Source organism: Aptenodytes patagonicus, chromosome 17 (assembly GCF_965638725.1).
Source record: "Aptenodytes patagonicus chromosome 17, bAptPat1.pri.cur, whole genome shotgun sequence".
Taxonomy (NCBI): Eukaryota; Metazoa; Chordata; class Aves; order Sphenisciformes; family Spheniscidae; genus Aptenodytes; species Aptenodytes patagonicus.
In genome coordinates this window covers 1,063,954-1,077,315 of record NC_134965.1, presented here as the reverse complement: position 1 = coordinate 1,077,315, position 13,362 = coordinate 1,063,954, and the positions used below count along the sequence as shown (strand labels likewise).

General features: G+C 50.6%; 1 protein-coding gene across 3 annotated transcripts in view; it reads left to right on the top strand.

The window, feature by feature from the left end:
• The window catches only part of MTMR4 (myotubularin related protein 4), a 58,350-nt gene that overhangs the window by 7,753 nt on the left and 37,235 nt on the right, over positions 1-13,362 (top strand). For 2 of the 3 annotated variants that reach the window (XM_076354309.1, XM_076354310.1), the window contains exon 2: positions 13,251-13,324. In XM_076354309.1, the coding sequence (XP_076210424.1) occupies positions 13,322-13,324 (3 nt within the window). In that variant the 5' untranslated portion in view covers positions 13,251-13,321. Of the gene's footprint in view, positions 1-12,097; positions 12,120-13,250; positions 13,325-13,362 lie in introns of those variants that run through there. The other variant, XM_076354311.1, reaches the window with a different exon arrangement.

The window sequence follows — 13,362 nt, the reverse complement described above, 5'->3', positions numbered from 1 at the left end:
CTTTCCATTCCTGCTCCAGCTCCCACACTGCCGCCCTGCTCAGGGCCTTGTTGCCTCTAACTCAGGCAGGTGGAAAGTATATTGGGCTCTGAATGTCTGTTATTGATGTATGCTGGGCTTTCATGTTTGGATTTAGCTGCCTATGGGGAAGAGAAAGTACCTTGAATTCAAAGGAGAAGTGCTTGTTTAAGCTGTGAAGTCCCTATTTTTCAGGGGGTTTTGAGCCTGTAGTGCGTCATCCTAGCGGCAGTTGTAACGAAAAGGCACATAACAGCAAGAATACACAATCTTTTTGTCAGAAGTCCTGTGGTAGGGGAAGGGGCCGTGGTGGGAGACTCCCAGGTATTGGAGGTATGTGCAGAAATCCCTGAGGGGGGACCTAAGAGCAAGTCCTGGACTTTCCCTGTAGCTTTGCCAGATCGCACCATCTTACAGGGCAGTGTCAGGTGCCCCTCTGCCTGGAGTGGAAACGGTACCTTGAGCAAAGTTGTTGTTGGAGCAGCTTTGCTCTGATCCTTCTGCTGCTGTTGGCCCGACGGCTGTGACAGCTTCATTTCTGTGCCTCAGCCTGGCAGTTGTGATCCTTCAAGTGGGCGTCTGCAGTGGCTGGTGAGAATACCGAGTGGGAGCTTTGGGGAGGCAGTGTCTTTCAGAGAGGTGACCTGGGCAAAATTAATCTTTGCCTTAAACATTAAGCGATGACGTTGACTGTGCGTTCCTGTATAATGTTGTGATACTGTGAGTTATCAGGGTGCCAACCCTGGAAGAGCAGATGCTTTCTTTTTGTAGCACGGCAGGTTGGTAGCATGAAGAACCGTGTTGGAGAGGAGCTTTTCTGCTTGCTGAAGGTGAGGGATGAGACTTGGTGCAGGAAGCAGTAATTAGTGGTGTTGCCTCAGGCTGAGATTTGATGGACTTAGAGAGGAGCAGGGCCTGCAGGGAAGCCCCTGCAGTACTTTAAGACGAACAAATGATCCGCAGAAATGAATGAACGGGCATGCTTTTGTCTGAAGAATTGGTAATGTCCTTTCTTGTGCCTGTGGCTGACTCGCACCACTGACTGTTCCCATTAGGAGAGCCGGTAGCTTCTAGCATCTAAGGTACTGTGCTCATTATAGAGCGGCCTGGAGACATATTGCAGGCAGCTGCCGGAGGGAATGCCACGTTACCGGCAGGCAGCCAGCACGAACTGGATGCAGATCCACAGGGGGAGTGGATGCCAGGACTGGTATGTGCCAGCAAGCGACTCATACCCCTCCCTCCTGTCCTTTGCACTTCCTTGGACTGGCACGAGATCATGTCTTACCTACTCTGTTCTTTGCTCTTTCCCCTTTCTGTAATTTTAAAAGTTAATATATTCAGTCTGCTAGCGCTGCTCTCTGGGGAGTGTCACCCCTCCTGGCATGCCAGCGGGCAGATGGATACCTTTCTACTGCCTGCTCTCTGCGTTTCCATTGGAAAGAGGGTAGCCAAGCACCTTTGGATGCTGGATAAGATGATCCTAGACAGAGCCTGTTTTGTTCAGCAAGGAGAGTAAATGGAGATTATTTTTTAATATAAACCTGTTGCATGCAGAGGTTCTGTGCAGATCTTTTAACTGCCTCGCTAGGAAACAGTGTGCAGAGCTTTCATTGCCATTGCTAAATGAGGCAAAAGAGGAAGCAAAAGTGTTTTCTTCCTGTAAAGTGGACTAACAGTTTTGTTTTATAATAAAACACAGACTTGATAAAAAGTGAAACCCCCTCCCTTTCTCTCTCTTCTACCGCATCTTTCCTTCTTCAGTAGGTGTTTTTACTAGAGGAATTTCCAGAAGTATGAGAGAAACTGTTCCTCCTGTGGGCTTGCCTTCTTTTATCGAAATACAAGAGGAAGTTACTTAGACTTCTCAGAAAAGGTTCAATAGGTCTTGTAGCAGAGGAAGTCACATTTTCAGCGTGTTTTACTAATGATGAAGCAGTCAAAATCGAAGCTTGAACGAGCAGCCGGTTCATCTGTTGGAGTTCCCTGGGGAGCAGGGAGCCCAGCAGGCAGGATCCCACTGCACTTGTGCTGCGGATAGCTGCACTAGGCTGCTCCTGCTTCCTCCTACCCCCCAAAACTCGCAGAGCAAAGGGCTGTTACTGGAGCGACAGAAGACGGGAAGCGGGACGCCTCCTCGAGTGCCGCAACTCCAGCTTCTTTCAAAGACGCAGCTTTCCGCTCCGCCTGTTCTCCATTACTGCCGGCACCCAGAGCTGTTGTGCTGTAGCCCTGGGTGCTGGCTTGCGTTGCAGAACGTGTGCTGAAACGAATACTCAGTGCTGGGGAAAATCTGGCTTCAGCTGAAATTGCTGATAGATCTGCCGCAGGTTTCAGCGGCCATGGGATTTCAGCTGTGCGTGTCAGTGATGTGCTGACTGGAGGAAGGTGACTATCTCATATTTGAGCAAAGATGATAAAAATCCCCTTGTGTGCTGAGATTTGTCTTTGTGTTTAGATATAGTAAGTCTGATGCATATCATTTTTGTCCTAAACCTTTTAGAGGCATGAATTTGATCCTTAATGAGTTTTAATAATCAGTTATTAAAGGTAAGAAATCCCAGGCTCTGTTCCTAGCACTAAAAATATTTGTGTGAATTGCAGCAGTTGAGTATAAATCCTCAGGCTCCTTTCAGTACCGAGCTTGTCATGTGGCCGTCTTCATGCCCTGTCCTGGTGGCAGCTGGCAGCAGGGAAGGGACAGTGCGTGTGAATTCGTGCAGCTTTTACTGGTAGATAGGCAGGGGACTTGCTATATATATCGAGTTGCCTTCTCTTTTTCCTTTTATTGATTGGCTGGGGATTTCCCTTTCCAAGAGTGCCTTTCGAGAGGACGTCATGGCCAGCACTGTTGTTAGAAACAGTTAAGGTCATGGTAGAGAGCAGAGATGGCAGCAATTAAGCTCACCTGAACTTGCTGTCCTGCCCATGTTGTTTGAGGTGAGTTTATTAATGAAAGCAGGTCAGTGTGCAAGGCAGTCCCTTCGCATGATTTTTCCACTGCAAAAGTGCAAAACACTTTTGAAGGCTCCAGATACCTAGAAATTAAAGACCGGAGGCTCCAGTTTAACCTTCTTAAACCAGAGATTTCGGGGGCTTGGGGTGGGAAAGGGGAATTGTTAAAGGCCAGGTTAGGTATTGCTTGGTATTGGGAGGGAGCAGTGTGATACCACCCCCAGAAAAAGCCTCATGAGGTGCAGGTTTCTGAGTTCATTGCTGTACGTGCCTGGTTGGGAAGAGCAGCGGTGACAACACGAAGCCCTGAGAGGGCTCCTCTCCACGGTGGCACAGGGAAGGAGGATGTCCAGGCTGTCGTCATAACGTACCATCCGGAGAAGCTGCCCGCAAACCCGCCGCTTCTGCAGGAGCTGACAGCTTTGACCATTGGATGACCGTGCTCAGCAAAAAGCAAGAAATTTCATGCTGAACATGTAATCGAAAGTGAGCTCTTAACTTATTAATAACAACTCTCAAGGGTTTTCCTCTCATCTTGTGGTCATCTGTCTTCCTGTAGCTCGATGGTAGAAACCCCGAGCAGATGTTCATTGCTCTGTTTTAGAGCGTTCTTCCTGTGGAAGGTGGAGTTGTGTACTTAATTTGATAATGGTGCAATTATTGCAAGTTTTAGAGAGGAACTAGGTTTCCACCAGGAGCGGGGAGGAGCGTTCAGCAGAGACGTGTGTTCCCAGCCACTTTTCAAGGGGTTGGATGTCGCTGTCAGTGCTGCAGACCCTGGCACAGGATCCTCCTCTTCTTGTTGGTGCAGCTGGTTGTGGGGAGCTGGTTGTGAGGAGGCTGCCAGGGAAACTGGGCTTGGTTTGGGTGACTTGGTTTGGGTGAGTCAAGAGAAGAAATCTCCATGCTCTGTTGTCCTCTCAGACCTGCTCTAGTTTCGGTTGTAGCTTTTTCATGTACCTGTTTATGCAGGTAACTAAAAAATGGTTCATTTTTCTTCCTATGGAGGAAAATTACCCTTGGAGAAAACAGGCTCTCCTAGAAATTTTGTGTGTGAATGATGGTGCGTGGGTTCTGGCCTGGGCTCTGCCTCTGGCCAGCAGCACATGCGGAACAAGCCTGGGGGTTTCAGTGCTGAGGTGACACAGCTGGAGCTGGAAGTGTGACAATCTCGGGGCTGTCAAACTCAGTAGTGTTGCAGGACTGTTATAGGCCATATGATCACCTGGAATAACAGCAATGCTTTTTGAATTGAAATTATTTTAAAGTACCCAGACGATGAGTACAAGCACATTGCAGCTGGGTGCTCCGAAGAGCTGTGAGCTTGGCCGGGGAAAGTTGGGGTGGGGTGGAGAGGGGGAGCGGCCCATTTCAGGACTCTTATCTTTTGATTTCTGAGCCTTCTGGTGCATTTGGGTCACACATCTCAGGCTTGCTTCTGCAGTCACAAAGACTGCCTTTCAAAGAAAACCGCGGCTGTCAAAGACTCCACAAGTTGACGGGAGTTAAAAGGCGAATTCTCCTGATGCATAAGAAGAACTGAGTGTTTGCACAGAGGCCAGTTCAGACGGTGCTTCTCCAGCCTGGAGACTTGGGTTGTGACCTCAGCAGCGCAGGCACCGTTTCCTTGAAGTTGTTGCTGTTTCCTTCCTGAGATTGAGTTAAAACCTGAGCATGGCGCGGTGTGGAGAGAGGTGACGGGGCTGCCAGCGGCAGAGTGAGAGGGAGCCCAGCGCCCACGCGTCTCTCCAGGGCTACAGGCAGAGGACCGGGAGCAGGCGGGAGCCTGGATTGCAGCTGGGGTGGGTCCATCTGCGCTGCTTTGGGTAGGGACCAGGCAATTGTTTGTACTTGAATAAAGGCTTAATTGTGACTCGAAATGTCCCAACTGCTTTTTTTAAAGAAACGCAAACAAAACTGGAGAACAACGGGCTGGAGTTACAGGGGGCTTTGGAAACGCTTGCCAAAGCTGTGCTTCCTGTCTCCGTTAGGCCGGTGGTTATGAAGTTCAGCTTGGAGCCTTGGCTTCGAATCCCTTCTCTGCTGGCTCGGGATGAAAGGCCTGGAGGGTGGGGATGGCACGGGGGCAGTGGGGGCTCTTTAGGTCCATGGATCCTCCATATGCCGCTGAAATGAATGAGGGGGCCTGTCTTGCTCTCTGCTGGTGTCTCAGCTTCTCGCTGGCTGCGATGGGAAATGAATCAGCACAGCAATGGCAGCGCGTGTGGCATGGCGCAGAGCCTTTGCCGGTCCCTGCTCTCTGCCAGTTCGTTAGGAAGATGGAGGAGGCAGGGGCTGACCTGGCAGGGGAGCATCCCTGGTGTGCTGCTGCCACCTGGTGCCACCGGCTGCCCCCAGCCCCTTGGCTGCTTCGCCTGCAGGGCAAGGTATTTCGCTGCCACAGCCTTGGTAAGAGAAAGGAGACGATCTTGAGTAACGCACACTAATGGTCCTTGCTCTGCAGTATGTGGGGCTTCCTTCGCAGTTACTGGTTTCCCCTTGAAACTCTGATTTTAACTCTGTTGTTAATGTAAAGAGTGGAGTCAGCTGGCAGGCAGGCAGGCTGCTGAAATTAATTATGCTTAAAATCATTGCAGTGATGGATAGCAGTGCTTGTTAGGCGTCTGGCAAAGGGCTCTTTTCTCTTCCCTCATAATCCTGCACACCTTGATGACATCTGGGTGGCACTGCTGGACTCTTCTTGCTGGCGGCATCCTCTGAGCTGGAGTCTATCAGAGTCTGTCTGCCCGTGCACCGCCATCTTGTACATGGTGTGAACTGTCTCCTGGCTCCTCTGTGTATCCCTCTCTCCTGACTCCTGGCTGAGCGAGGCACGGCAGAGGAAAGGATGGGACAGACAAAATGGTGGCTGGAGAAGTGGTCCTGCGGCTTGGATGCACCATAAGGATCTCCCCCTCCCCTCTTTCTTCACTCTTCCGCAAAACAAGTTGTCACTAGACCGCTTTGATATCCCCAGGCTAAGCTATTCCCTGGGCCTGAAGCGCAGAGATGGGTGCCAAGTCTGCACTACATGCGGGTCTCTGGCCCAGCCTATCAGGTTAGGCATTTTTCAAGTTCTGGTGGTATTTTCCTCCCCTGACCTCTAGTCTTGTTTGCCCGTTTCCCCCTCCAGCTCTCTCCACACCTTCTTCTACATTCCTGCATCTTTCCTTCCGCAGCTTCCGCTTTCACTGTTTCTTCCACCCTCAGCAGTCCTCACTTCTACACCGTTCACCAGCACGAACCCCAAAACTGCCTGCGTCCTGCTGCCGCTCCCATCCCGGCGTCCTCACCACAGCTCAGCTCGAGCAGGGACCCCTGTTGCCACCAGCCTCTCTGCCCTTGGGGTCCGCGTTGCTCTTCCCAAGCTCTGCGATCTCCAGCTCGTCTCTCATGTATTTACTTTTCCAAAACTTCTCACGTTCATTTTCACTTTTGGCAGCGGCGCATCCATTGCAGCACTCCGGGGCCAGGCCTGCCTGCAGCGTTGCGGGCTCAAGGCTCATGTCAGATCTGCTCTGGTCTTCGCTAAACAAGAGCTTTGCTTTTGTCGGGCATTAAGCCCGTGGCTGCTCCGGGCACACCTCTGACTTCTCCAGTCTTCTTTCCCCTTCGTTTTTACTGCAGAGGACCTTGTTTCTTTGGAGGGTAGAAGACAAAATACTGTGTCAGCGTCCCCTCCTGCCTCTCTGCATTTCTCATGGCACTCTTCTTTCCCTGCAGCAGGCACAAGTTCTCTGGTTTGTCCTCTTGCCTCTGACCCCGTGCTGTCTATTCCTCCCTGTTGTGCCATTCCCCTTCCTCCTTATTCTCAATTTCTCACCTGCTTCTGAATCCTTCCCCATGCTGTGTAGTTTCTCCCTTGTTAAAGGCAAAGCTCACCTCTGCTCCCGCTCACCTCCTGTGGCTGATTTTTTCCCCACTTTCATGGTAAGTCCCATGTACGTAGCCCATTCAGACTGAAGCCCCTCGGCTCCTCAACCTGCCTTACCTGCTGTACTAGAACTGCTGGTGTAAAAACCTTGAGCTTGGCAAAATCTCCAAATTATTCTCACCCCCTTCACCATTCGGGAGGTTTGACTCCATGGCAGTGGTGCTCCCAAAATCCCTTCCCTAAACTTGCTCTGCCCGTTTTCTCCCTTGCTCTGCCGCTCCTTCAGCACTCCCTTAGGGATTTGCTCTCCCAGCGTGGTTCTGGTTTCCCCTCTCCTGTTGCTCTGCGCTCTCTGTAATCTTATCCACGTGCACGTGTTCAACTACCCTCCTTTGCAGCTGGCACATGCATATACTGTTTCTCTCCTCCTTGATGCCTAGCTATCAGTCAAGCAGGGCTGGATAATCTGCCCCGATGTTACCCGCGTGACTCTGTGACCGATAACGGCGCTGGCTCAGAGGATGGCCTCTGGCATCATCACTGTACGGCTGTATAAACTTGGTCTGAGAATGTGCATGAGGACTAGCAAAGCACTAGCCAAATCTGCCTATGTTTTTGAGGGCCAAAAGGTGAATTTCTCCTGTAGGATGGCGCTGTGTAGTCAGGAGCGTTTCTGGCTACAGCAGCTTTCCCCTCATCTCTCTGCGGTCATGCAAAGAGCTGCTTTATGTGTCCTGGTCTGATCTCTCGGGTGCAATCCCGTGTTTGAAACCTAGATATTCCTGCTTCGAATGCAAGAGGAGCCTAATCAGTCTTCAGAGAGGTCCTGATCATTTTTTAAATATGAAGGAAAACACTTTCAGGGCATTTTAATCATGAACTGACTCTTAGATTGGACGGCTAGGAAGGGTTTGCAAGCTGTTACCCTCTCCCAGCTGCCGCGGTGTCTGTGGGTAAGCCAGGGTGGTTTAGCTCTCGGGCAGTACGTGGTTCTGTGCCGTGGGCTGAGCGAGATGATGGCCGTGTCTTGCTCCTTGTTGGTCTGAGACTGTACCCCGCTACTCGGGATGGGTAATGCGTGTGCAGCGCTGCAGTGCCATGGCAGGTACCCCCTCCCCTGGGAGAACATCTCTTACCCTCCCCACATCTCGCAGGTAGGTTGACCTTGAACGTGAGATTCGGTCTGTAATCCTGAGTCACCGATCTCCTCGTGAAGAGCAGCCAGAGGTGGGTGTGCAGAGGGCATCGCGGGCAGCTCTGCTTACTCGGGAGGCCTGTGGGGATTCACATATGCAGACCTGGACAAAAAAAAGTATCTGATCCGGTTTAAGCACTCTAAGCAGTAAAAAGGACAGCTTTTTTCATAAGCCTGATGGAATTTATCCAATTCTGAAACTTCATCTACCAGTAATTGGATTGAGTTATATCCTTGTCAGCAGAGTTGCCCAGAGCTGACTATACTTTGCATAAATACTTAAACATATCGAACAAGTCTTCTCGTTATTTTTTTTTTTTTAAGCTGCATATGTGAGCTTGTTTTGCTTTGGATCACTGGATGGGTTTTATCTTTCTGCTTCAAACTTGCTGTCTGAGCTCTGGCCACCTGGAGGCAGTTGCAGCCATGGCCCCAGCACTGCTGGGGGCAGAAACGCCATCGCTTTGCTGCCTTTGCCGTTTACTACTTTTATTATATACTATTGCAGTAGACTTTTTGACTGCTCCGTGTCCAGCAGCTCACGCGGAGGTGACTGTGGGGTCCTCTAAGGTACACGACCTGGAAAACAGCAGCCCTTCGTCTTGTGGGTGATTCTGGATCTCTGAGTTCAGACCTTGCCTCTGGTTATACCCGTATGTGGTTAAACTATGATCGCTTAGCGTTGCAGAGCAATCTGAATACTTCGGCAACTTGTCATCGTCATCTAGTATATACTGTGACGTTCCTGAGCTCTGGTAGCCCAATCTTTTCTTTTTAATAGTTATTCATCAGTAAAAGTTTTTTGTTGTTGAAGTCCAGCTGGTAGCGGCCTTCACTAGAAACAGCCCTTGGACCTGTAATTTTGCTTAAAATAACAAAGACCGTCCCATACAATCTGCTTTGCATGAAACTATGTGGTCTGACAATTATATTTTTAGCCTCTAATTAGTTGAGAGGCTTGAGATGGCTGTTCTGTTTCATTTGGGATCAAAATAAGGCTGATAGGGTTCCTTGTTGTTTCTTCTAACATCCCCTGTTTAATATTGGGACTTGTTTTTCCCCATTAAGTGCATCAGGACTAACTCTACCATTTTAGCTGAAATTAAAACAAAATCTCTGCCTGGGGCAGGCGCTGAGTGCAGAGAGCTTCGCTCCAACTGCAAACAATTGGCGAAGTTTTATAAGCAATTAAAAATGAGTCTCATAGCGGGAAGCGTGGAGCTGCCAGAGGGGCCACCCACCTCGCCTGGGGCGCGCACAGAAAACTGCGTTGCAGCAGCGCTAACGAGGCTGGAAGCCGTAATCGGCTCTTGCTGCGTTTCCCACCTTTCCAAAGCTCCACGTGTGCATCTGAAATACCCCTGTGCGCCCCGATGGGCATCCTTCCTCCCTCCCGAAGGACCTCTGCTCCCCGCGGAGTGCCAACGGCAGGTGATCGCAGGGAGCGGCAGTGCCGTTCCTTATTATTCAGTGTTTCCTAAGCCTGGCTCGCTGTTGTTAATCAAGCTGTGCTGAAGGCAGGGCTATGAAGCTTTTCACAAGCTTTTCTGTGAGGCTTCTGTAAATACACAGTGGTGAAGCGGTGATATGCTTTCGTGGCACCTCCGTGAGACGTGGAGAGGCAGAGAGTAAATGTTTCTTCTGATTTTTTTGACAGCCTAATTGTTTGCTTGGAGAGTCAGGTTTTCCAGCGCACGTACAGTTTGTATCGCACCTTGACTTGGCTTGCAGCTGGATGGCAACCTGGGTGTTTGAGTCCAGAGCTGCAATCCAGAAAATGGAGAATAGTCACGGATCATCTGTGAAATGTCTGGCTTGGGGTGGTGGCTGAGCATCCCGGAGGAGGACAATGGGTCCAGCTCTGCAGGCAGAGCTCGGTCCTTCTGTCCAGGCTCTCTTCTCGCAGCCCCGCATCTCTTCTGGCATCTGCAGCAAACGGGGGCAGAGGTTTCAAGACAGCCGCTGCTTCGGTCGCCGCCGCTCTGTTTCACACTGGGAGAGGCAAAGACCCTGGAGGAAATAACGCGGTTGCGTAAGGAAGCGTACAATAGCACGCCTGAGTCACATGGGCAAGAGGCTGTGGGGAGAGCAAGTTAAGATTTTTACGAGTGTTCTCAACTCTGACACTTCCTTATTATCTGAGGGTTTGGCTCAGAGGTTAATAGTTCCAGGGTGGGATACAGGCTATAAAAATGCTCAAGTGAAGTGAGTTATTTTCTCTACTTCCTCCAACCCAGGTGTGTCAGGCAGCATCGCCCCGCCAACCTCATCAGCAGGACCGGCACCACTAGTGCTGTCCTGCGCCTCCCTCCAGCCGAGCAATGGGGAGGGCAGCGGGCTGCTGGCTTTGCCGGCCTCTGGCCGTGGGGTGCGAGCCCTGTGCTCTGCCCGTGATTGCACAGCAGCAGAACAGCGTGAGGCTCTGGGCTGTGGTTTCCATTCGTGTGTGAAAGGGCATCGTGCTCTTTTATCTTCTCTCCAGCTTCATCCCATGTCTTTCTCCCTTGTTTCTGGTCCCCTCTTCATTTAATTCAGCAGTGTCAGCCTCTGCCTTGGCTGGACGTAGCAGGCAGCCGTGTCCAGCCAGCCCATCCCCTGTGACTGAGATTTTTAGGGGAGCTTCTGACCTGGATTTTGGGGGAATCCAATCTCCTGCGTGGGAAACCGCTGCTTGTGTGGCTGCAAAAACTGCATGCGTGACTTCCAAAGGAGAGGTGGTAGGTGCCAGCCCAGAGAGGTGTTGGGCAGCTGCCATCCTCCCTCCCAAGGGCTGGAAGCCACAGTGGCAGAGCCGGGAGCTAGTCGAACACAGCAGCCTTTGAAAGGAGGAGGACCGCAGCCAGCCCTGAAACAGGGGGATGCATTTGGGATGCCAGTGGAGGAGCACGTGGAGCTGCACAAGTGCACGAGCGAAGTTGCCTGCAGATGGGTGGACTGGGCCAGGTGTAATTCGGGTAGTGCTGGAGGCCCAAGGCTTTCCTTGGTGGTACATGCAGCACTTGGGTTTTTGTGGTATCTCCTGGCTTCCATCGCCCCATAAATCCTCAGGAGCCCTTTCAGCTTCGTCCCTGCTCTGGCCAGGACGAGGAAGCCCTCGGGGGCGGAGGAGCGGCGGCATTCCTGCGGGCTGAGCTAATGCAGCTGCGGGAGTCCCGGCTGCAGTGAACTGCCTTCCTCTTGGGCAACTGGCTTTCAAGAATAGCTTGGGGGATGGGAGCGAGGAGGAACATCCTCAAACATGACGTAGCCAGAGAATCGCAGTTTCTAGCGATTACCGACTTCTCCTACAAGGAGGAAGTGAGAAACTGAAGCAGGCATTAGCAATGATTTAATAAATTGGTACAAAGCGTACTGCAGGAAAAGTACTCGTGTGTCATTTGGTGTTATCAATAATTGAGGTATCTTCAGATTAGTGAACAAAGCATATTTAACACGTTACTTCCCTCACTAATTGTGCTTTTCACCTAATTTGTAAGTCACCAGTTGGCAGTGACTCTTCCTGGTGGCATGGTAAGCTACTACTAGATTTTTTTCTCTGTATGAAGTCTGATGTGTGTGGTCATTTTGCCGATTAGTGGGGAAAAAGGTTTTTATAGTTGAAAAGAGACGGGCTGGATCTGGGTTTGAAGGGGGATATTGCAGTATTTGGCTTTTTCTGTTTTCCTAGGAAAAAAGTTGATTCCCATTGTGAGTTTTTTCATGTTTTCCTGAAACTTGATCTGCTTTCAAATGTAAGGTAATGTGAGTGCACAAGTTTTTAATCCTTTCTGAACTGCCATTCCTTTCTCCTGTCCTTTCTCCTGACGGCACTGCTGGAGCAGGGTGGGAGCTCCCTCCCGCATAGCGCAGCTGTGCTGAAGGACTTGTGTGCCGCTTGCTCGTGATGAAGATTACATTTTAAAAATGACTCCTTAGTGCTGGCTTTCAGCTTGGCCTTCTGACGTGTGGGTGTCAAACCTCACTTAATTCTGGGCTGGGAAAGAAATCTCCGAGGAAAGCCCTGAGTAGGTATTCAGAAACTCTTCTGGAGCCGACCCGATTCCTCGATGGCGGAAGGAGGAGTAATTCTCAGCCGGGGTACGTTGTGCGAGATGTTTAGACACTTTCCAGTTCCACACTTGTTGACGTTTGTATTTCATCTAAGGAGGAAAACCTTTACAACAAATGGCAGCAAAACTTACCAAAGGCACTGAGGATTCCTGGAGCTTTGGTGCGCTACAGGGTGCTGGTACCTGGCAGAAATCGGGTTTGGTTGATGAGCTTTAAGCCATGTTCGGGCTAGGCTTGAATACTGAACATCCTCACTTAAAATGCTGTTATTTCAAAAAACTGTTGGGACGCATGTGTGCAGATTTCCACGCTACTTGTGCGCACAGTGAAGGGGCTGCGCAGCCGGGCGAGTGGCACGGGGGCTCTCGACCTGTTTCCGACTGCAGTGTTTAATTGTGTCTAATTCAGTCCCCTGTGTCGGGCTGAAAGAGCAGAACGGAGGGCAGGATTTGGACAGGTGAGAGAGATGCTGGTGATCAAATGATCCCATATCGGTGTCTTTTCCTCTGTGGAAATCCCAGGATCACCTGTGGGACCGCCTGGTGCCATTGGAAAGGGTCTTCTCGGAGCAGGACCTTGCTCAAGTTTTGCTTCTTGGCTTTTGCCCACCCCCCTTCCAAGCACCTCCTGTGACCGGTCCTGCTGCTCACGGGGAAGCTGGCAGAAGGGCCGCTAGTTTGTGTGTGGCACTTTGAGCTCTTGCATCCTGCCCTACCTCCTAGGCAGCCAAGATGTGATTTTTAGAGGCAATTTTCCCCCAAGACAACAGCAATCTTCTCTAAGCACCCAAGTTTTGTATGAAGAAGGATCCTCCCCAGGTCCTTGAACCATAATGACCAAGTCTTTCTTCCTTCAGCTCTCCCCTGTGCTGCCCCGAGGTGTATTTTTTGTACCTCTGGGGTACTGGCCAGTGTGTGCTGATGGGTAACAAGTCCTGCATGCTGTGTGTAGCAGCTGACCGAAAGGATTTGGTGTCTCCCCTGTGATGCTGAATCTGATTTCCAGCAGCTCTTGAAAAGGGCACTAAATAGAGGTTGGCAATGATAGGTGCAGGGCGCTGGGCTCCTGGGCTTTTGTTTTTTCCCCTCTGTGTTCATACTGAAGAATCATTACTGTTGATCTAAACTTCTGCTCTGGGTTGTCTCTTCTTTGCTGCAGGTGAGACTAGTGGAAGAACAAGAAGAGACTGAGCTGTGATTGAACCAGGAGATTTTGGACGGTGTCTGAGGATGGTGAGTATGTATTCTAGTCTGCCTCTGTCCTGTGTGGG